This window comes from Esox lucius, chromosome 11, assembly GCF_011004845.1.
Source record: "Esox lucius isolate fEsoLuc1 chromosome 11, fEsoLuc1.pri, whole genome shotgun sequence".
Taxonomy (NCBI): Eukaryota; Metazoa; Chordata; class Actinopteri; order Esociformes; family Esocidae; genus Esox; species Esox lucius.
Window position 1 is genome coordinate 50,567,451 of NC_047579.1, and position 23,736 is coordinate 50,591,186.

The 23,736-nt window shown below is 43.0% G+C and overlaps 1 protein-coding gene across 4 annotated transcripts; it reads left to right on the plus strand.

Moving 5' to 3' along the window:
- The first annotated feature begins 3 nt into the window (after positions 1–3).
- engl (endoglin, like) lies at positions 4–23,525 on the plus strand. 4 transcript variants are annotated; one of them, XM_029123689.2, is made up of 17 exons: positions 4–856; positions 9,116–9,240; positions 9,821–9,990; positions 10,736–10,870; positions 11,635–11,809; positions 13,703–13,868; positions 14,050–14,194; positions 14,896–15,088; positions 15,324–15,529; positions 17,887–18,042; positions 20,179–20,256; positions 20,384–20,596; positions 20,935–21,468; positions 21,552–21,630; positions 21,729–21,782; positions 22,479–22,580; positions 22,814–23,525. In XM_029123689.2, the coding sequence occupies exons 2-17, from the start codon at positions 9,180–9,182 to the stop codon at positions 22,894–22,896; spliced, it is 2,550 nt and encodes an 849-aa protein (XP_028979522.2). In that variant the 5' UTR covers positions 4–856; positions 9,116–9,179; the 3' UTR covers positions 22,897–23,525. The 4 variants fall into 4 exon arrangements, with proteins under 4 accessions (XP_028979522.2, XP_028979523.2, XP_028979520.2 ...); XM_029123690.2 differs by lacking the exon at positions 4–856 and adding an exon at positions 7,626–8,157 and having other exon boundaries at positions 21,734–21,782; XM_029123687.2 differs by lacking the exon at positions 4–856 and adding an exon at positions 7,627–8,157.
- Positions 23,526–23,736: the final 211 nt, after the last annotated feature.

Here is a 23,736-nt window from a genome sequence, read left to right on the forward strand (position 1 = left end):
ATTTATTTGCTAGTAATTTCTTTTTGGGGTGGTGGGCTCCAACACGAGGCCTATGACCCCTGGCTGGAACTCCTGGACGAAGGTGGGCCGGTTATAAGTGCCGCTGGGCCTCCTACAGGGGATGTCATAACATGGGCCATCTCCCTGTGCCCTCCCTGCGTTCTTCCTGTGTTCACCCATCTCCCGCATGTGTCCCATGATGGAGCGGTTAGGGTTGTCTTACAAACCGCAAAAACCAAGAATGGAATTATCTGGTCTCAGTCCCGGCCATCTTCGGCTATCAGCTGCCACAGAATGTTCTTCAGGGTCTAGTTGAAGCGTTCAACCAAATCGTCTGTGGATGGGCGTGTGGAGGTGTTGCACGTGGAGGAGCAGTCCTTCATCAGCCTGGAGATGAAGGGGGTGATCTGGCCGGTGATGTGATCCTTGGGAATTCCCTCCCGGCTGAACACCACCGTCATGGAGTTTGCTCTCGAAAGTGGAACGCTTCTAGATGTTGGATGGCATAGTCCATCATCCCAATGACATATTTATGACCTCGATCTGACCAGGGAAGAAGCCCCACCATGTCTATTTGGATTCTGTTGAACGGCACATTGATGATTGGGAGAGGAATCTGGGATGCTGGGGCTGGTCGACTCCAGTGACATGTCGGTTCTTGTTGTTCTGCGCTATTTCCTTCACTGTGATAAATGTTAATAATTGTCTCTCCTGTCCAGAATCCTTTTTTCTTTACAGAACTCTGCATACAGTTTTCTGTACCTTTTGGGTCTAACTACGATTTCTTTCTGTGTTTTTGGACCTTGCAGTGCAGCTGCTGTTGTTTGGCTGGTGAAGATTTCTATGGAAACCAGAGGTGAATGTTCTTCAGTTTTCCACTGTAGTTGTCCTTCTAGGTCACTGCTGAGCTCACCAATGCTTTCCTTATTCTTCATAATGTTACAGTTAATTATTGGCATGCTTTGGCCAGCCTGACTGGACTTGACACTTCTTTGGCTCCAATTAACAACCTGAAAGATGAAAGCGCTCTACATCCAAAGGGTTACCTACAATGCCTTTGAAAATTATTCCTTCACTTTCTCCAGATTTTGTTGTGTTTATAATTGATTAATCTTTTTTTTGCCTTTAATCTTAAAAAAAAAAAAAATCTAATGGAAAACATTATTAATTTTTTTAGCCAATGTATTGAAAATATTTTGTATTGAAAACATAATTATTCAGGAGCCATTGGCCATCCAAGTGAATTCTCTCCTGTACATAAGTATTCAGGAGCCTTAGCCATCCAAGTGAATTCTCTCCTGTACATAAGTATTCAGGAGCCTTAGCCATCCAAGTGAATTCTCTCCTGTACATAAGTATTCAGGAGCCTTAGCCATCCAAGTGAATTCTCTCCTGTACATAAGTATTCAGGAGCCTTAGCCATCCCATTTCCTTTGATTATCCTTGATATCTCAAAAACAACACTGAAGCACATAGCCGTGACAAGACTGGAGTGGCTTTGGAACAAATCTGTGAATGTGATTAGAGTCCATCTCTGGCAAATTCCATTCTTATTTTATTTTGAGAGGCATGCATGTTTATATAAGGTCCCACACTTCACAGTGCATGTCAGAACAAGCAAAAACCAAGACATGAAGTTCAAGGACCTCTCCATAGACATCTGTGTTGAGGCATTGATCTGGGGAAGGTTACAAAACAACTGGAGTGTTCCTAATGCTTGCCGTCCAAGCAAACTAAATAACCTGGCAAGAAGGGCCTTGGTCACATCCCTAAGGAAGGCCAGCCTTCAATGCTGAACTCCATCAACCAAGCCTTTATGTTACAGTGGCTAGACTCCTGAGTTAAAGGCATATGACGTGCTGCCTAAAAGCCTCTGAGAGCATGAGGGAAAGTGGTTCTCTATTCTCTAAATTCTAACTATTAGGCATGAAAGCTTTATATCTGGCAAAACCAAGGTTCTGCTCATCATATGACTTATCGCATACTTAAAGTGAAGGATGGTGTTGGGATTATAATGCTATTGGGATGCTTCTCTGTGGCAGAAACTTGGAGACTGGTCAGGATTGAGGGAAGAATGAATGGAGCTAAATACAGAAAGGTCCTTGAAGAAAACCTGGTTCAAAGCGCACAGGATCTCAGAATGGGCTGGCTTTGGTGTGAATGTCCTTGAGTGGCCGGGCCAAAGCCTGGAGACCTGAACATCACATTTCATTGAGACTCCCTGTCCAATCTGAAAAGGCTTGAGAGGATCTACAAGGCCAAATGGGAGAAACTGCTCAAATCCAGGTGTGCCAAGCTGGTAGAGGCATACCAAAGAACACTTTGAACACTGCTAAAGTAACTTCTACAAAGCACTGAATAAAGGGTCTGAATAGTTAGGTACATGATATTTTATTTTAATTTTATTTCAGTAAGTTGGCACACAGTTTTTAAAACATGCTTTCAATTTGTCATTATGGGGTTGGTAGATGAATAGCAACAAAGGTTTTCCAGCTAAATTTAGTCCATAACACAACAAGATGTGGAGAAAGTGAAGAGGACATAATACAATCTAGTTTCCAAAATGTTGTGATGCTGAGAAAAATGGAAATAAAAACAGAATGCAAAGATGTGCAAATCATTTAAACCCTATGTTCAGTAGAAAATAGTACAAAGACCAAATATCAAATGTTGAAACTATTTTTTGTTTAATATAGGCCCACTATGCCCAATTTGATGCCAGCTACAGGTTTCAAAACAGGACAGAGGTAACCAAAGACTGGAAAAGTTGTGTAATGCTAAAAAACTAATCCTGGTGGAATATCACACAACTAATAAGGTCAATTGGCAACAAGTCCGTAACATGATTAAAATATCATTCCAGAGCAGAAAGAAAGAATTCATACATAAACAACATCCGGAAATGCTGGAGCCTTCTCTGAGCCCGAGCTCATTTTAGATGGACTGAGGTGATGTGGAAAACTGTCCTGTGGTGTAACAAATCAAAATTTTATGGATGCCGCGTCTTCCAGACTAAAGAGGAGAGTGACCATCCAGCTTATTATCAGCAGGCAGGGCAAAAGCCAGTGTCAGTGATAGTATGGGGGTGCATTAGGGCACATGGCATGAGTGGCTTGTATATCTGTGAAGCCACCATTATTGCTGAACAATATATACAGGTTTTGGAGCAACATTTGCTGCCGCCCAGGTGTTGTCTTTTCCAAACCATATTCTGCACGTATTACAACTGCATGGCTCTGTAGTTAAAGAGTCTGGGTGCTAAACTCGCCTGCCTGCAGTCCAGACCTGTCACCCATTTGGTGCATTATGAAATGAAAAATAGGACAAAGGAGACCCCAAACTGAACAGATGAAATCCAATATCAAGTAAGAATGGGAACATTTCACTTCAAGAACTACAGCAATTAGTCTCCTCTTGTTGTAAGAAGAGGAGATGCAACACAGTGGTAAACATGCCATAGTCCCTTTTTTTAAATGTGTTGCTGGCATCAAATTCAAAATGGGCATGTATTTTTGAAACATTTGACATGTTTTCTTTGTACTATTGTCTATTCAATATAAGGATTAAATGACCTGCATATCATTGCATCCTGTTTTTATTTACATTTTACACAGCATCTTTTTGGAAACAGGGTTGTACTTTCCAAGGGCACTGCAGGAGAATGCTTTTTTATTTCAGGAAGAAACATTTCTGCAAAAGGTTTTTATAACAGACTGAACAAGGATTCTACCTGATACCAAAAATGGCTCTTCAAATGCTTCTCCCATAAACCCTTTTAGGTTTTAGAAACTGCTTTTTGCTAGGAGTTCATGGTCAAATTAATTGCAGCCATGGTAGAAATGTAATTTCGTTTCAGTGGTTGTACTTCTTTTGATTGATATATTGCATCTCTGCTAATTTAAAATGCTGACCTATTCTTAGACCAGTCTGGAGAAAGTGGAGAACAGCTTGACCAAAATAAAAAATATTCTAAATTGTTGTCTACAAAATAAACATACTCTCCAATCCCCAAAAAATGTAATTCAATCAAGATTGACATTCCATTAAAATGCTTAGAATATTGTCATACTATGCTGAACAGTCTGGTAGAAAATAATGTGTTATTAATTTCAGATTACAAATGTGTATCTGGGACAAATAAACCAACCAATAAACTGCAAAATCATATTTATTGACTCTGGAAATGTATACATACCCAGATTTCTATGTGGTGTAATGGTTTTGCTAGTGGTAGAACTATAGTGACAGAATACACCAAATATATATTTATGTACAATGGGAGAAAATGATGTGAGTGGATATGAATGGTAAAAATATATCATATGAATGAATTTACAGTCATTTACAGTTGATTTACATGTTGATAGATTTACAGTTCTAGTGTACATTCTAGTTGTAGGGAGATTACAGTTGATTTACATGTTGTTAGATTTACAGTTCCAGTGTACATTCTAGTTGTAGGGAGATTAGTACAGTTTTGGGAGCAATAATGGATATAGTGTCTTTTCAGCCTGTGAAATATTAAGATAACTAGTTCTTCAGATTACAAGATGTTTGACCTGTACTGTATAGACAGCCTAACCTGAACCTGTTGGAAGTGACGTTTTGGAACAGTACTGTATTACAAATGACAGTTCTGTGGCATGTAATAGGAGTGTCTCTGTGAAACTGGTGTAAAATGGACCTGACCATTTGTGCTGATTTTAAAAGTGAAGTTTACGAATTTCTGCATGTGGCTTTATTTTCAAATTGTTTGTGCTAGTTGTTGATTCCACAAAATGTTTTGTTGATATCTTCTCAAATACGTCATTACCTACAAAAAACTATAAAAATGTGTCTAAATGAAAAAAAATTTGTCTGAAACACCCCAAACCAACTCACACTATACCATAAACCCATGATTTATGTCTCTGCACCAGTGACTGTAGAATAAATAATTCTGACACGTGGCTTGCTTGGGTCTAGCTCACAACAAATAACAACATAGACCGTCAGCAATGGAATATCGATTGCAAACCTACAACATTGCATTCTACACTGTACTGAGAAAAACAATGATGATTGATAGCTAGAACAACAATAATTAGCCAACTAGGGATTCCGATTCACTCACATTGTTTGGAGAAATTAGAAATTTCTCACCTAAACTGAAGTAACCATAAACATATGAAGGTTATTAAAATTTGAATCTAACAGTTCCTTGTTCAAAAGAAATTCAGAGGTTGTCTTGCTTGTTATCTACACTGTAGTATTTATAATAACTTTTGAAAGCTGATGGCGATGCTAAATATGAGCTAGCTGGTTATTCTCGCTAACTATGATTACAAATAATGACAACTTCCTTTTTAGATAATAAGTCATGGCTAAAGCAGACCTACTTCCACTGACAATTGAATGATCTACTGTAGCTAAAACATGAGTTCAAAAGGTTAAATGTGAGTACAGTTGTTGCGTTATGACTGTAATAAAATAAAGGCACATAACTCATCAAAATATGCTGCAACATAATTATAGCTACACGCCATTATGCGTGTGTAGGGTGTCTGGGAGAGCTTCTCTTGAGAATCCAGTCATAACAGCATGCTCAACGAACACTCCCACCTGTTTTTACTGACCGCAGAATCATCCATTCGACCGCTTAGCTTTTCGTGCAGTGTGAGTGACATGAGAATGTATCGTTTTCTGTAACCTTACCCGATCATGGAAAATGAAATTAAATAATCTGATCATTATCGTACGTGGCACATTGCTCATACCCGTTACAATACTCATTTTGTCTGAGTACTCGGCACTCACTAGAGCAGCCCTCAACATAGGCAAGCAGTTGATATGCAATCTGAACGCCTGATATTCTTGCGTTGTGGCCCGGACCACACTGCTCTGCACTCCTTTTCTAAAGAGAAAAATCACTGTCCTTTTATCATAATGCATCGTAATCAACAGCAAGTGATGAGTCATGAAATGTGACAACTACTTTTATACAACAGTATATACACTTTTAAAATACAGTATCTATCTATCTGCACTACTGTTCAAAATGTTGGTGTCCCATAGAAATGTCCTTGTAGGATATTAGACTTTACGTATAGTGCTCCCTTTCCCTTAAGAATGTACCCATCAAACCATGGGAGAGAGAATCCAATCGTTTATTGAAATGATCGTGTAAGCGTTGCCCCTTTTCGTGTTCAACTCGATCTCAGTTAGGACATGGCAATTAGTGATGTACAGTTGGCGAACAATTTTTTGTTTTGAACAAATCTTTTTAGTGACTCGGGACTCACAACTCCTTTTTTCTAGTGACTCGTTCAGTTGTATCGTTCATTAGAACGTTTGACAGCGGATTACTACAACATGATCACTTGCTTCATACCCGGTCCTCCAGCTCAGTTCTCCGATCAACTTCTATGTACATTCGCAGAGAAACATAGATCAAGGCAGGAACATCATAAATACATGTTTATAACTGATAATTGAACGTAGACTATAATAATATAGGTACTTGATTACCGATGTCATGGAAAAGCACAGATGAAAACAAGCAAGGATCACCCGCTGCCTGAGTAAAAAGACTCGAATGACTGACTCGTTCAGTTTTATCGTTCAATTGAACGGTGGTTTCGTTCATTTTAATGGCAGCAGAGTTCTACCCAACCATGGAATACGCTGTTTGTTGTACGTTCGCAAAGAAAAATGGATCAAGACAGTAGCATAATAAAGACATTTTGTAACAGATAATTGGCCACGTTGTAGGTCTAAAATAATTAAGCCAATGTAGTAGTTGATTTTTTATTGTATTGATAAACACATGAAATCAGACACCTAGCCTTTGCCTAAGTTAAAAAGATTTGTGAACGACTGACTCGTTCAATTGAACTATTGGCTTTAGGCATTACTGACTCAAATGAACAAAATTATTTGAAAGATTGAAATTTTTTACTGAACGACTCGACAAGATCAGAGTCAACTGAAATAATTAAACTTCCCACCACTAAAGGCAATAAACACTCATTTATTCAGTGTGGCTATCCAGAATTCAACAGTGTATGTAAGCCCATTGGCCAATTACAGTGGTGAGCTTTGACAGAACGAAACTATCTGTGAATGTGACTTCCTGTAAATGAATACAAACTGATGTTCTGTTGTATTACATTCATATTACATTCCACACTTCTTTTTGAAAGAAAAGTACATACTCCAAACTAATATATAACTTCCTCTTACAAAAACATACTTGAAACATACTTCGAAAACAAGCACATTTCTAAGTGACCCTAACCTTTGAACGGTAGTGTATGTAAATATCTATTACATTTTTGGGGGATCAACCTCAACGGAAGACTGAAAATAAGGCCACATTAAAATGGGCTAAACCTTCCCTTTAACACAATATTCAGCTTGAGTACTTTCTAAACTTTGATAGAATAATAATATATAATAAGAATTTTAACCAAACTTCCGAGGAATTTTGTACTTTCGTTTCCCTCCCCCTCTGCATTCCTTCAAATTTCCCTGCGTCTCTCCAACTTCTCAATTCCTGCCTTCCTCTATTTATTCACCCTCCCTCTGTTCTCTGTACACGCCATCCCACGCTATATCCCAACGAGGAACAGGCGAAACGAGAAGGGTAACTCTTGAAAAAAATCTGTCCCGGAATAGCCCAATGCGTTAAAACAGTCCTAAACGTCTAGCCTGTCTGGACAACGACTCAAGTGGTTAAGGCGGAGACATGAGGGTCTAGCCTAAACAGATTACCAATCTTCTTGTTTTTTTTTTCTACGTTTCCGTGCGTTTATAGACCCTTTTCTCTTTTCCTATCTCCAGTCTATCGCCCCATTCCTACGCTCCTCCCCTGTCTTTTATACTCTTTCGCGGGAATCTCTTTAAATTCTGTATCCCACCTCCAAAAATTCTAATGACTCAGAAAAGTAGTTGGCTTATCGGAAACGATTAGGTCCTTCGCTGCCAATCAAGGCAATATATATCCCATCTGCGAGCCAGTGCTCGCACATAGTTTTGGTAAAGGCAGCGGTGTCTAGAGTGACACAGAGAGAGAGGGAGATACACGCCAATACCGTCTTAACGTAGTTTCAACCTGCCAGGGAACAGCTGATCAACAAATCTGCTTTCTACGTCCAGCTGCACAGGGAACTGTCACAGGTGAGTTAGTTACGACTTTGGTTATAGTCTGTATTCGGTAGGTGGGAGTGATACTCGAAGTGCTGTGAGTCGAAATCTGTTTAAAATATATCGGGTGTATATCGAGTTATCCTTTAGTTCAGTTAGGTGATTTGGAATTGTGAATGCATTTTTCTTAGACGTAATTCCTTATTATTTGCCTTTGCATTATGACATTAAGGCCTGTACCGTTTGGCTTCTGTTTCCAATGACTGTTGGTTTGAAGTTCTCAGTGAATTCTTTATGGACATATAGAACTATATTATTAAAAACTATATTATTGTTTTGCGCGCCGGGTATTTTGTTGTAAATATCGTTGTGTGTTAAATGTGGTGCCGTCCTCTGACTCGCCACTCCAAAACAATAAACTGCTCAATGAGAGAATAATGACCAAGCAAAATTATGAGATAAATTAGAATTTTATTATATTCACATTGTAGACTGATCTTAACCAATAGTAAATAATATACCTTTTATAGTGTTTGTAAAAAAAAAATCTAATACTATAATGTTAATCTAATTGAAAAGTTATCCTAAAACCATTGTATCCTAAGCTTCTTTCAAATTGAGTGTGGTTGCATTTACCGACCCTGATGCCTGTTTTTCTCAGTCAGGCGTGTTTGAAATGATCAATTGTTGCATTAAAATGTGAATTAACAGCTTGTTATTCACATATTTCTGTTAATGACATTTTTCTGAGAAAAATACTGAAAAACATTTCTCAAAAGTGCACGACACTGTCCAGAATAGGAGAAGCATGATGATGTTCTGATGATACTGTGATATGAGAAACCATTAGGGGAGGTACTACATTGTTGTTTGTTTGTTTGTTTCCTAGGTTAAAAAAACAATCCTAGTGTTTTCTTAGCTGCTCCAAAATAACATTTTGTACATAGAGATTGTGGTCTCTGTCTAATCCACTGTATTAATCATTGTTTAGTTTCCCCCTCAGGATGGTGCAAGTGGTGATGTCTCATTGAAATTTCTCCTGAAGAACGGGAATCATGGTGTTAGAGACCGGGTGTATATTCTTCTGCCTCCTTCTGCTAGGGGAGAGAACAGCAGGTAACAAGATATTAGACTTGGGGGCACCTTCAGCATTGGTTATAGAGATTCCACTCCAAGTAGTGCGAATTCACTATTTTGTAAAGACAAAATCTCAAGGGTACACCCACAAGGGACTCTGCTTTGACAATAATATTAATGGACTTAATGATATGAGACATGTTGTCAAAGGGCCAACTTGGGCTTAACACTGTGAAAGTGGAATATTTCGGAGAAAGCGAAAGAGCTCTTTAAAAGGGGGAAAAACTTTTGAAAGTTCAATCACAGGACACTTGCCAGTTTGCTCTGTTCAATCTGACAATAACAACTTGTCTGTTCGTAATAGTGGGCCAAAAGTGAATGTCATGAGTAGGAGGGAAAGAGCCAGAGGCAGACTAATAGGCTTGTGTACATCAGGGAGCCATGCAATACTAATCTGAAAGCATTTGTTTTTGACTAGTATCCTCGTCAGCTATCTGAGTTTTTTCGGGAGGCCTCTTTTTCCAATTTCATCTCCGTCTTCAGGTTCTTTTATCTATGTTAGCGTGTTGCCGCTGTTCCCTGTGAACCGACAAAAACGATGAGCCGGTTGTCTTTCCAGGTGACGTTTGGGGGGTGGGGTGCCCTCTGTCTTCGGCGGGGGCCCTCCACCCTGTACAGGGCCTGCTGGAGCGCTTTGACGCTGGCCCCGGCTGTGCAGCCAGAGGGAACGGGGAGAAAGAGACCCATGTGGTCGCTGTGGGGAGAGCGACACGCAGTCCCAACAAACAGGTGCCCCCCCCACCTCTCTTTCTCACAGTGGGACACACATGGCACGTACTCTGCTGTTCACAAGTTTGCGGTCACTTTTTTTTTGTCCATTTGAAAATTACATCAAATTGATCAGAAATACAGTAAGAACATTTTAAATGTTGTAAATGACTATTGTTGCTGGAAACAGCATTTTTTACTAAGGTGTACTGAGGCCCGCTATCAGCAACCATTACTTCTGTGTTCCAATTACACATTATTTGCTAATCCATGTATATCATTTTAAAAGGCTATGTGATCATGAGAAAACCCTTTTGCAATTATGTTAGCACCGCTGAAAACTTGTGCTGATTAAGGAAGCAATAAAACCGGCCTTCTTTAGACTAGTTGAGTATCTGGAACATCAGCAATTGTGGGTTTGATAGCAGGCTCAAAATGGCCAGAAACAAAGAACATTCTTCAGAAACTCGTCAGTCTATTCTTGTTTTGAGAATTGTGAGAATTGTGAGTCTATTCCATGTGGAGAAATTACCAAGAATCTGAAGATGGGCCTCTGTAGACATTCCATTAAAAAAAACGAGCCATTCCCAGCTACAGTAGTCCTTTACAACATTAACACGGCCTACGCTCTGTTTCTGACCAATTTGATTATTATTGTTAATTGACCCAGGGATGCGCTTTTCTTTCAAACACAAGGACATTTCTAAGTGACCCCAAACTTTGAAGTGGCAGTGTACCCACGATCACGAACTCTCTTCCCTTGTAGGTGACCGTGCTCCTGAGCCCCTTGTCTCCATCTGCTCCCCTCCGTCCAATCCTCCTTGTACTGAACTCTAAGAGGCCAATGCGGTGGTCGCTGGAGACAGAGCAACTACCACCGGGTCTGCCTGTGCTAGTGCAGGTTAGCGCGTGCGTGTGCGTGCGTGTGTGGTGTTTGTAGGACTGTGTGTGCGCGCGTGTTACCTAGTGATGTTTTAGTATATCAAGTGACGTATAATGTAGCATTCTATCATGTGACACGATACACTGACATTTTGTATTGTCGGATGCTTTAAAAAAACACAGACCTATATACCAGATTTAATTGATCCATCTCCCCACTATGAAAGTCTAGCATTAAGAACCCATAAGGTTCAATGTCATGGATTTTCCAGTATTTAGAAATAGAGATACAATAGAGATACACGTGAATAGCACTTGTTTTCTGTCACTGTATGACGGATCTACAAGATGCTGGGGATATAGCATTTCTGTGACATAACTGTGTTGAGGAAAATCCTGTATTTTTCAAAGAAACTTCGGGATGCATGTTTTGAAAGAAATATGACTAAGTTCATTCTTGTTGTGCCTCAATCTCCCTCCCCAGTGCTTTTGACACTTCCAAAATGATCAATTATAGAATCTGGCTCAATCGCATCCCAAGCAGCAGCAAAACTTTGAGGAAGTGTACCACCTCACAATTGGTATTTGTAACACAAGTGACTTTATCTTTATCTTAGTAAAATGAAGGCTAGGTTAAGTTCAGGCATTACGAATTACAGTGTTTGTGTGTGCATTTTTCGGGTTGTTAAGCAACCTAGTGAATCTTGGTAGAAAGCTCCCTATGCGGGGGGGACAGTGTGTCGTCATGTCTCTCTGTAGCCGCAGCGTCTGTCTCTGTCCCAGGCCTTTCCTAACTCCACAGTACAGTCCAGCCGTCTGACCGTGCAGCTGCAGCCAGTTCCCTCTCTGCCTTTCCGTCCGAAAGCTCTGCTGCACTGGGCACAGCGTCACCATGGATCCATTTCTTCCTTCACACACACAGCCAGCGCCAACCGTGTCTACATCCATGTGGGAGAGGGTAAGCCAGGCACCCCCCCCCCCTTCCCCAAACACACACACAAACAGACAGAAATACATCTATCCAAGTGGAACAAGACCAAAGTCACTTGAGGTCTTAATCACATCCACTCCCAAAAGATATACAACCGAAGCCGTACAGGAATTCCATCAGCGTCACTCAAGCACACAGGATCATCAGTTGAGGCACTCAGCAATCCACTTACAGGGGTGATGATCAGTGATTCCACTACTGCTGGAAAGGTTACAGCCATCTACCGCTACCATCAAATAGTGATTAAAATGCTGACAGTTCCACCACATCTCCATACACTGCCCAGTTCCAGGTCTCAGAGTCCTTTAGGAAGGCAGCTAACCTGCAGGAGGACCTGAGAAGACTGACGTCATTGGTTGATTGAGCCTACTGTTTGATTTAAAAGTCAATGGAGTCATGTTTCATAGCAAATACTGTGGTCTTTGGGTTTAACTGATTGGTCGATCTCACTAGTAGATACTCTGGGAGATGTGGTCCTAGTTCAGTAGAGCCATTGGACCTGTCCGTATTGGCCATGACTTTGCAGAATAGACAGGTTGACTCTGGGTTTGTGATGACTACAGCCTTATTTCTTTGTCAAATTGTGTTCCAACTCTCTGTGGTGTTTTTTATTTTTTTCAAAATAGGGGCTTTGCTAGCTTTCGCAGATGATTGGGTGCTTGCTACCCACCCACTATTTTTCTTGCCTCAGTGGCTGATTCTGATGATGAAACATCACTGTGAAATTGCTATGAATTCTGGATATTGTGATTTGCTTTCACCCCGGAAATGAAGGACTCGTTTCTGGCAGTAAAATGCAAAAATGCTCATATTTGCTTCCTGTGACATAATTCGCATAAAAATGTTTTACACTTGTTATGCTGTGTTACCATATAACATTTAACTCGCATATCTAATGTTAAAATCTTCCACTTTTTCTCTAACAACAGTAAAACCGATAGCTTTCCTCCTTCCTGTCAACCATTCTTGTCAGTCGCCGTGCATATACCATACCTGGTAGGTTCATCCTCGACCACCAAACCTAGAAATCCATCTGAAACGCCAGAAATAACCCCTGTAATCACTGCATGACTTGCAAAATCATAAGCTTTGACCTCACATGTTCTTGGAAACTAACAAATCAACTAACTAAACTGTTTCTGGTCGCTCTGACATATATCTACCATTTTTGTAAAAGTAAATGGGCACCAAAATACACATCCTTCCTGACAAACTAGACCTCAACCATGAAAGTGCCCTTTTATTTCCATTCCTCTTTTCAATCTTGTTCCAGTCCTCATTACTCAAGAGCTAGAAATAGAGGACTGAGCCTTTTAAAACAGTAGCTCTAACTGAAACACCACAGTTGCTGTTGATGTGTAGGGATCCGTGCCTGGCTGTAGTAATTACAAGCGAGCGCACAAATGATTGTTCTTTCACCGCTTGCTGTTGGGAATTTTACTTACTCAAACATGCCCTGGAGGCAGATCTGCCCTGAAGGCCATCATTTATGTGATTTAGTTCACTCAATGGGAAAGGCAGAACATTACTCAAAGTTGACTTCTAAAACAGTTAGGGTGGGAGTTAGGGAAGGTTTACGGTGAAATGTAAGGCACATGTGAGTGTTAGGATTTAGGGTAGGGACAAACACTGACCTTGGTAAAATTTCCATTGAGAATATTGAGCATGTTTGAAAAGCATGTCCCTTCTCTGTTTAGTCAACCAGTTCCATGCATTTCTGCCTTCAGGTCTTGTGTAAGTGCAACCCCAACTTGAAATACTTAGGTAAACAGATTTTAAACAGATCGGGCCCAATAACCCAATAGCATTAAACATCAGATTCACAACCCCCGGTCTCTCTGTCCTGTCTAACCGTCTCAGATGCCACCATGCCCAGTGTGTGCAAGCTGCAGTCTCTGTTCCTGTCACACAACTACCTGACCTCTGACCTGCAGCCACAGGAGGTGAAGGGCTGTGCCCCAGACGGGGGAGGCAACCCTGAGGTACATGTCATCAAGCTCCATTCAGCCGGTTCAGGTCTGTGTGGGTGAGTTTACGGTGCCTTCACACATACACAACATACATAGAAATATCTGATGCTGATTTAGGTAATGCCAGTTTTCATTCGTATTACCTAATCGTTGTATCGGGTTAACCCTTCGTCAGTTGAGATGCATTTCTTCCCCCCCGAAGCCTTTCAGTGACAGGGCCAACCCCTTATCTCCCAGCTCTCTGCAGGTAGAGGTGACGGTCTCTCTGGTGCCGCTGGTTCCCAGCGCCGGCTGGCACATGCTGGTGCTAATCCTCAGTAGTGCCGTTCCAGTCAACTGGGCTCTCACAGTCCCTGGGCTCCGGGGTCACGTCTTCGTCTACGTGAGGGGTCACGCCTCTGTCTACATAGCACCTGACTTGTGACGCTGGTCTTCCTGTTGTGTGGGCTAGAATGGGTCCTTCGCTTGTTCCAGATTTTGTTATGAAAAGCCCGGAGTTAAATAGGTCTGATGGAATAAACGAAATCATTGAAATAAATTAATTGAATGTGAGGTGAAACGTGAGACATTGATTAGGGTGTCTTGTCCTAAATTTCACCTATTACAGATGACATTGGCAAGGCTATTGTTAGAATTTAGCAGTGGTTAAAAAAAATAGAGGACCCGCACAAATCAAGGGAGAAAATAAATTCTGTATTTATTGGATTAATGCAGCAGAGTTGTCCTGTTTCAATGAATGTCCAGAATCTACTCACTGTAATGTTGGTTACAAGCTGATATGTACATTGAAGGGCGTGTCAACCTAGCAAAGATCATGTTTCCAAGACACCCATGCCAGATGGTCAATGTAAACATTCCTGTGGTTATCAGAGAGATAATCTAAACACGGACGTTGCTGTTGTTCTCATTGTCTAGGCACATTCACTTCCAATGAAACGTACATTCATGTTGTCTCGATTCTATGCGAATACTTAATTATTAATTCTCAGATTCCACACTATACACAGTCTATGAACAAAATATCAAAGCTCTGTTTTGGTTTTGAGCCTTTTTCTCACTCTGTTTTTTTTTCTTTCATCTCAGTCCTCCAACAGTGTGTCCCCGATCTATCCTCCGGAGCCCGACCTGACACTAACCAGTGTGCTCAACCCTGACCTTTCTACCACCCATGACCTCTTAAACTGGGCCAGTCAGAATGGTTTCCCCAAGGTGACCTCATACACAGAGGCGGACCTGGCCAATCGCTTTGTGATCCGACTGACTGGGGGTGGTTCAGGTCAGGACCTGTGTGTGTCTCTTACGAACATCATTGTGTTTGTACTGGCCGATTCATTTCATGTGTCCTAACAGTGTGTTCGTTTTGGAAGTTCCTGCTAATTCACCTTCTCTTTAGTGTTCTGGAGGTCTGATGTCCCTAATAACATGTCAGTCTGTGTGTAAGAACCACCCCCCCCCCTCTCTCTCTCTCTCTCTGTCTCTCTCTTTTACCTCCCGCGTCCTCCACACACCAGGCAGCCTCCCTATGCGTGTGCTGGGCGATCGGCCCCCGTGGGCCCAGGAGCGCCGGCTGAGACAGTGGTTGAGTGGCGGGGGCAGAGGGACCAGCGGGGGCAGAGGGACCAGCGGGGGCAGAGGGACCAGCGGGGGCCGAGAGGCTATCAGCGTGCACTGTCAGGACGGACAGCTCAACGTGGCCGTGGACAGGCACATTCTGCAGGTCACTCCTACTCTGTGGTTGCACTAGTTGTTTGGCATGCTAACGTATTTGCTCAGGCCCACCGTGTGTGGACGCATTGATGTGGACCGGGGTTGCTATGACGGATCGTGCTTTGGCAGCTACTTGGGGTGGACTGACACCTGCAAGCTTTATACCTGGTTGTTGGTCAGGGAATGCGCTCTCCTCCAGCACACATCGGTGAGTGATTCCTGGATAAGCGAGCAGTGTGATAAGAAGTAGAACGGCTTGGTGAGAAGTGCATCAGAGGATGTATATCTCTGTGACTGTCCTGAACCTGCTTTGGGGTTGTTGTGATGTGGCAATTACATTATAATAAAATGCATAAAATTGTGAGGGGGAAAAATTGGGTGAAATAAAATTGATTATTATAATGATACTATTAATAATAATAAACGTACATGTACAATGTCTCTTAGTGACTGACTGACTAACAGATTGACTTCCCCTTTTTAAATAGTGTAGTGGTTAGAGATGTGGACCTGCATCCAAAAGGTCCCGTGTTCGAATCTTGTCACAGTCAAAGCACATAATGCATTAGGATTTGTTCCGGATAGATAAAAACTTTACTGGCTACAACCTTCAGTAGCTATGTTATAGTAAGCCTGTGAACTATTACTGGTGGATTTTTGAAGTACGCATCCATGCAAGATTTTTGGGGTAATATAGGCTAGATAAAAACCCCTTGGGCAATAAAAGAGTAGGGGTTTCCATGATTCTCTCGTCTCTTCGCTTGACGAAAATGTCAGTTATCGTCACCTATATTGATAGTTATTGTATCAATGTCATTCACGAATGAAACAAAAACAAACGTTTTTGTGCCATGACATAGCTTTGTCTGTGTTAAGGTCATAATTCAGTCTCGCTAGAAATTGCTAAATTCTTGTGACTATTCCAAGTAGTCAGTTGGTACATACCAGTAAGCCTATTACAGGCTAATAAGCTGTTAAAACGGCCAGTGGCAAAAGCAATACAGTTCATAGATGCTATTTTTGGTCAAGGCAAACTTAATAAGAAACGTAAACACAATATTTAATCCTTAATGGTGTCTAACGGTGTAAATGCGTGACAAAATGTTCTAATGTGGAGATGCTATCCCGACACAGAGTGAATGTATAGCAGCGTAATGTAATGGTTAAAGACACAGCCAGTCACATGGGAGACCTGGGTTTGAACAGGTTTTTGAACAATCATATTCCATGTATTCAGACTTGCCTGCTCATAGGCTTGTAAACATTCCAGTGAAACAGAAATAGAAAAATAGGAAAGGTGAATACAGTCGCAGATGCATTAAACTGAATTAAATTAATTAAACAACTGAATGAAATGTATCAGCCTCAATTTAGCAAAGCAAAGCTCTCTAATGTTGGAAATTATGATTTAGGATTGCCCAAACTTGCATATTATTTAACCTAAATTCGTGCTCTGTACCTCTGCATGTCTACTGTTTAAAGAAACATAAAAATGACCCTGGACAGTCTCAGTGCCCAGACCTTTCTTTTTGTTGTAAGTTATTTTGGATAACAATGCTCTCTTATCCAAACAACATTTAGATTTTCTGTGAACTAAACACTTTATAATGAACATTTAGTTTGTTGATCAAAATTGTATTTGTACTGTATTAAGATTTGCCAAAGTGGGTCTCGATATTCAGTTTGGGTACAAAGGCAAGATGGTGGCACTTTTGAATGAGATTTATAATGATACATTTATTAAGTTATTAATGATAAAAATATGAGTTATTTATTATTATTTTATTTTCACTCAAACTAGCATGATGATACATAAAGGTTTCATATTATAAGCATTTGTGTTCGGAGGAGAATGCATTCAACGGCCAACAACCAAGCTTGAACAGCGTTGTTCAAGCTTGGCGGTGCCATAAAACCAACTCAGCAGTGCCAAGCTTGATCACAACAACGCTGTTCAATACCAGTTTTGACCAATGTGACATAACCTTTGTAAATGCTTTATTTATTTTCAAGTTTGAAAAAGACTATAACAAGGTAATAGTGATGCCTTTAAAAAAAATAACTTTAACTCTGCATTATTACATTGAAAAATTACATTGTTTTTGACAAGGCAGTTATCAGCCATTCTACACTGTGTTTAAGCGTTTGATCATTTCTGTTTCCGCTTTTGCTATCGCTATTGCTATCGCTATTGCTATCGCTATTGCTATCGCTATCGCTATCGTTATTGCTATTGCTATTGCTATTGCTGTAGCTATTTAACATTAGTTCACAATGTAACAAGGCTTTGGCATAGATATACCATATGTTGACCTATTCTACACATGATGGTACCTGGTGTCAGGGTTCTGATGCTACCTTCTACAGACCCTGTCTTTTCCGGTAGCTATGGTGACTCTGAGGGATCCTCAGTGTAAGGCACAGTCCAACGACAGCCATTTCCTGTTGGCCTTCCCGGTCATTTCCTGTGGGACAGAGGGGCTGCTGCAGGAACACCCCAGAGGGGTGCAGTACGAAAACAAGGTTAGATGGTGGTTTAAGAGAGAAAATATATTCAGAGAACATACATTTTAGACATTTAGCAAACCCTCTTGTCCAGAGTGACTTCATATTTTATTTTGTTTACAAAAGGGGGGAGGGTTGATTATTATAATTTTTTTTTAGATACTCTTCAAAAGATAGGTTTTTATACGTTTTCAGGGCAGGGACTTTGCTGTCATAGCTTCAAGGGGAAGCTGATTGCTGGTTACAGCTGTTTGCAGTCAAAGGGCTTTGACTGGACTGGGCAGAGTGTGGGACAGTGAAGAGACCAGAGGTGGCATGGAGGCAGTGGGATTATCATTTGGATCAGATTTTCTACCTCAGGGCCTTCTTGTCATCATTGAGTCAACCATGAATTCCATATTGTACCAGAGAAGAATGTGAGGCCGTCTGTCACGGAGTTGAAGATGGACCTTGACCCAACATGGATCTTGAAACAGAACAATGATCCAAAAACACACACAAAGCTTCAAAAAGAAGAAATGGAGGGTTATGAAATGGCAGAGATGAAGCCCAGATCTCAATCATATTGAAATGCAGGTGTGAGGATTGAAACAGACACTGCATGCAAGACCACCCTGAACAAAGTTGATGCTGTATTGTTAAGAAGTCGTCAAAAAGCATCCTCCCAGTCAATGTAAGAGACTCATAGACAGTTCTTAGTTATTAGGAAAGGCAGCATTAAGAAATTATGAAATGACATTCCTGCATATTTTTGTTGAGTAAATGATTGCAAATCTTTCAGTGTCATTTGTTCATTTAAGATTTTTATCTTTCAAGTTCTGGGGGGGGACGACGACGACGACGACACCATGGAGTTGTTAACCGTGATAGACATTTCTTAGAGTGAAGGAAGAGAAGCTCTGTCTTGTTATTGATGTAGTTGGTCAACATCCAAACAGAGATGTTGGCCAGGCACACAGAAGTGTTTGTTGACACCTGAGTCTCAGAAGGGGGTATGAGGAAATAGTTTGGTGTCATCCACATAGCAATGATAGGAGAGACCATCTGAGGATATGACGGAGACAAGTGACTTGGTGTGTCGAAACCAGAGGAGAGGGCCGGAAACCGAGCCCTGAGCACAGCACTAGTGAGAGACATTTTAGCACTTATTGTTCCTGCAACGTTTGTCTCACCATGTTTCCAAATGGTGTCCAGACTGGTAATGGAACCATGTGTTTTGGCACAGCCATTTTACAGTGATTCTGTGCACAGGAAAAAACAGATCAGTTATATGGACCTCTGGCAGCCTTATCAGAGAAGCAAATCTGTTGGGGAGATGCATCAGGGATGGGCTTCCTTAGGTGGGTTGAGGAAAAGGGATTTGGAGCCCTACTGTGTGTGCGTGTGTGTGTGTGTGTTTCCCCTACATTTTCAGAACCACATTTCACGTGAATGTCTTGTCATTACTAGAACATGTTAAACAGGGTAAAAGGTCAGGTCTTTTAGCAAAGTCATAACATTTCCAAATACCTTTGTAGGCCTATGGGTTAGGTTTAGGGCTAAGGTTAGGATTAATGATTTATGGTTAGTGTTTGGTTTAAAGATCGCTATAGAAGTTAGGTTGTTGAGGTTAAGGTCAGGGTAAGGCTTAGAGTTAGTGTTTACAGGTTTGGGAAAATTGGTTTTCGGAAATAATGTCGGCCATGAAAACTTTGTACGCTAGACAGGGAGAGAAGGAAAAAGCAGAGCACTGCTGTAACTGTTTTTCATGATTCGTGACGTCTGAAATTAGTCTGCGGTTTTGTTAGTATGATTGCTGTTCAATCTCCTCCAGGCGCCGTGTGTGTGACCTAGGTCAGAGTGTCCGGAACACAGTTGATCAGCCTAAGTGTAGCTCGCCCGGGGGCTATGAGTGTGGGAGGAGGATACTGGGAGAGTTAGAGGGTCTGGAAGGACAGGGTGCAGTAAAGTAGGGAGGGAGGAAAGGGCTGAAGGAGAAATCTGTTAGACTGTGTAACAAGAAAGATGTGTAGCATGTGAATAAACTACTCACATTGTAACTCCTCTCACCCTGAGGCAACCGCTTCGGTTTTTCTATGTTCAGTCCCTGACATAAGTGCTCTGTGATGTTGTCTCTTACACACTGACTTGTCGTTGTCATGTTGTTGTTTGCAGGTGTTGCTATGGAGAAACCAGTCTTTGGTTGCTGTGCACAATGAGACCGACGAGGAGTGGGCCCCACTAGTAATACATGTGAGACGTTACAGTGTGTGCGTGCGCGTGTGTGCGTGGGTGTGTGTGTGTTTGAGAGAGAGAGAGAGAGAGAGAGACATGCCTGTATATGTGTCTATCTCTCCCTCTCCTTTGTTTGTCCTCTTAGTTCAGCTGTTTGTCTTCGGTCCCCATTGCCCCCAGCCGTTCTGAGGAGCAGCCTACAGGAATGGCGTGGGTCCCCCGGGGGCCGGGGCCTCATCCCAGGAGCAGGGCCGGCCCGCTGGTCTCTCTGCAGCTGTTTGTTACAGAGGGCTATGAGCCGAGGCAGACGGAGAGCGGGCCTTGCGCCATCGCTGCCAATAATCGTGTCTACGTGGAGGTCAGTCGCCTGACTGTTTGTGTGCATGTCTGTCTGCATCTGTCTACTAGAGCTCCTGCTGCAGTCTGTTAGTCTCCTACAGTATCGGCTGCCTCAAGGCTAACATAAACACATCTAGCTATGTTGCAACAAAGGCCCCTTCTGTAACGTCTCTGTGGCCACGCTACAAAGGCAGTAATATGTCACCATGTTCACTGTTACACAGCACTGCCATTGCATACTTGGTAGCTAACGCTGCACGTTAGAGTCCTGGCTCAATCACGATTAACCTCTACGTTACACCGTGTTGGGCGCCGCTGTGATGTTTCATACACGTTTCCTCTGACTGCTGCTGGAAGCTTTCAGCCAGAGGGGCCAGTCACGGGGCAGTGGAGGTGCGGCACTGTGTGGTGTCTCCGCTTTCGGACCCCCGAGCGTTCCCAGGCTGGTCAGTGGTCACGGACAGCTGTTCCACGGACTCCACGCTGACACTTAGCAAAATGCACCACCAAGACGAAGAGGAGGAGGAGGAGGAGGAGGAGGAGGAGGAGGAGGAGGATCTGACATTCAGGCGTCCACTAAAAGCCGCGAGGAACAAAGCGCGACTGAACCGGAGAGAACAAGGTGGGCGGGGGGGAAGAGGAGGACGAGCCGTGGGGGCAGAGAGAGAGGGAGAAATGGGAGGAGAGGAGGCGCAGATACATAGACTCCGGTTCAGTTTTGTTCTCCGGCCCGTCTACAACAACTCTGTCCAGTTTCTGCACTGTAGCGTCCGTCTCTGTGAAGCCGAGTCGACCTCCCAGGGACCCCCAAGAGCCCCCGCTCCGAGTGCATGTTTGTATCCCAAGGGCCTCCGGATCCCCGCCATCGTATCCAGACCGTCCGGCCCACAGGTACAGTGCATGATTTACTGGCAGATTGGCAGGTCATGTCTTCTAGTGATGCCTTACCCTGCTCCGTCTCTCCCTTCTCTCAGTGTGAACACAGAAATCTCTCCAGACCCATGCTGATCAATCTGTCCGTCGGTCAGGTCGGACATCAGGCTCCACCCGCTGGTGCGTAGTGGATGGACATTGGTGATCCCCTTAGGGCTCGTAGTGATTCACTTTCCCCCTGGGCATCTCTGTCTGTTTCATCCCCTCTTTCTCTCTAGTCCAGAGAACGCCAAGGCCCGTTATGTTGCCCAAGCCAAGCTCCGCCCACAGCAGTAAGTAACGCCGGGCTTGAGCCTAGCTTCACGTCCACACCCATGCTGTTAACCCTTGATACATCATCATGACCCTGAGGGCTGGGGGGGCGTGGGGGGGGGCATTCTCCGAGGGCCGGGGGGGCGTGGGGGGGCGTTGGGGGTCATTCCCTGAGGGCCGGGGGTGCGTGGGGGGGGATTCCCTGAGGGCCCTGGGGGGGGGGCGTGGATGGGCATTCCCTGAGGGCCCTGGGGGGGCGTGGCGGGATTCCTTGAGGGCCCTGGGGGGGCGTGGGGGGATTCCCTGAGGGCCCTGGGGGGGGGGGCGTGGGGGGGGATTCCCTGAGGGCCCTGGGGGGGCGTGGGGGGATTCCTTGAGGGCCCTGGGGGGGCGTGGGGGGATTCCCTGAGGGCCCTGAGGGGGGTGCATGGGGGGGGATTCCCTGAGGGCCGGGGGAGCGTGGGGGGGGATTACCTGAGGGCCCTGGGGGGGGGGGGGGTGGGCATTACCTGAGGGCCCTGGGGGGGGGGCGTGGATGGGCATTCCCTGAGGGCCCTGGGGGGGGCGTGGATGGGCATTCCCTGAGGGCCCTGGGGGGGGGCGTGGATGGGCATTCCCTGAGGGCCCTGGGGGGGGGGCGTGGGGGGGGATTCCAGCAGGGATTGTGGCTGCGATTCGGTAACTGTGTGGTTTGCTTCCTCGTCTGTGCACTGCAGGCTCCGGGATGGACACTGGCCCAGTGTTGGGGATTGTGTTTGCTGCTTTCCTCATAGGCATAGGCTTGATGGGGGCACTGTGGTGTGTCTATTCTCACACAGGTAAACACACAGGTCTCAAAGGAGTAGTCCAGTTAATGACTGATATTTCCACACTGTGACTAATACACAGATGATAAAATAAAATATATATATATTTTTATATACAGATATTGAACATTATACCTAGTGTAAGAGCAGACACTAAACCATTTGTGGTTCTTGTTGAGAGAAATATTTTGCTTTATTCAGCAGGGATGGTCAGTGACGCACTTGACTTTTGTGGTTGGTTACAGGCGCTCCTCCGCCCACCAGAAGAGGGAGCCTGCTCAACAACGCTAGTCCTGCCTTATTGGACTTGTCCCACAGCTCTGTGTAGCGTGGAGCAGCACATGGGGAACACACAGGGCCCACAAAGCCAAGATAATGGCACATTTATATACTATACAGCTATCATGGTGAAAGGAGCGCCCTTTGTAAATATGAATTAGTCAAGCACCTGCAGAATGAGATCTTCTGAAATATGTAAGAATTACGATATTATCATTCTTCATCTCTTTTTTAGGGTTTCCTCTTGCAAATCTGAGACCGAGAATAAAGTGGGACGGAAGATGAAGCACCTGGTGTGTGTGTGTGTGTGTGTGTGTGTGTGTGTGTGTGTGTGTGTGTGTGTGTGTGTGTGTGTGTGTGTGTGTGTGTGTGTGTGTGTGTGTGTGTGTGTGTGTGTGTGTGTGTGTGTGTGTGTGTGTGTGTGTGTGGCAGACCTAAAATGTACATGCCTCTTTACTGTGAGAATTTTTTATTTAAATACTTATTTGGTGTGTATTTAAGCATTTAAAAAATATATGTCCAAATAAATTAGTTATATTTTAAATATTCCAATATATTTGTCCAGATGGTGTATGCCCTGTTTTGTTGCTCACTTTCTCAGCTCAATCTTTCTCATCTGTCTCCCAGTCTACATGTCTAACGTGTGTTTGTCAATAAAACTTTGAATACCTTCAAATATATATTTGTTATTTTGGTTTATATTTTGTTAGATGAGGACTTCGATTATTTAAACTTTAAACATCTGAATCTGACCCAGGTCCATTCTAATGTTACAACATAAATATGTCCATTCTATTTTATGAGTGTAAAGAGATTGACACATAATGACTTAAGTTTTTTAAGAGAAATTAATCTCCATATTCGTATGGTGCAAATGTTGATTTTGGAA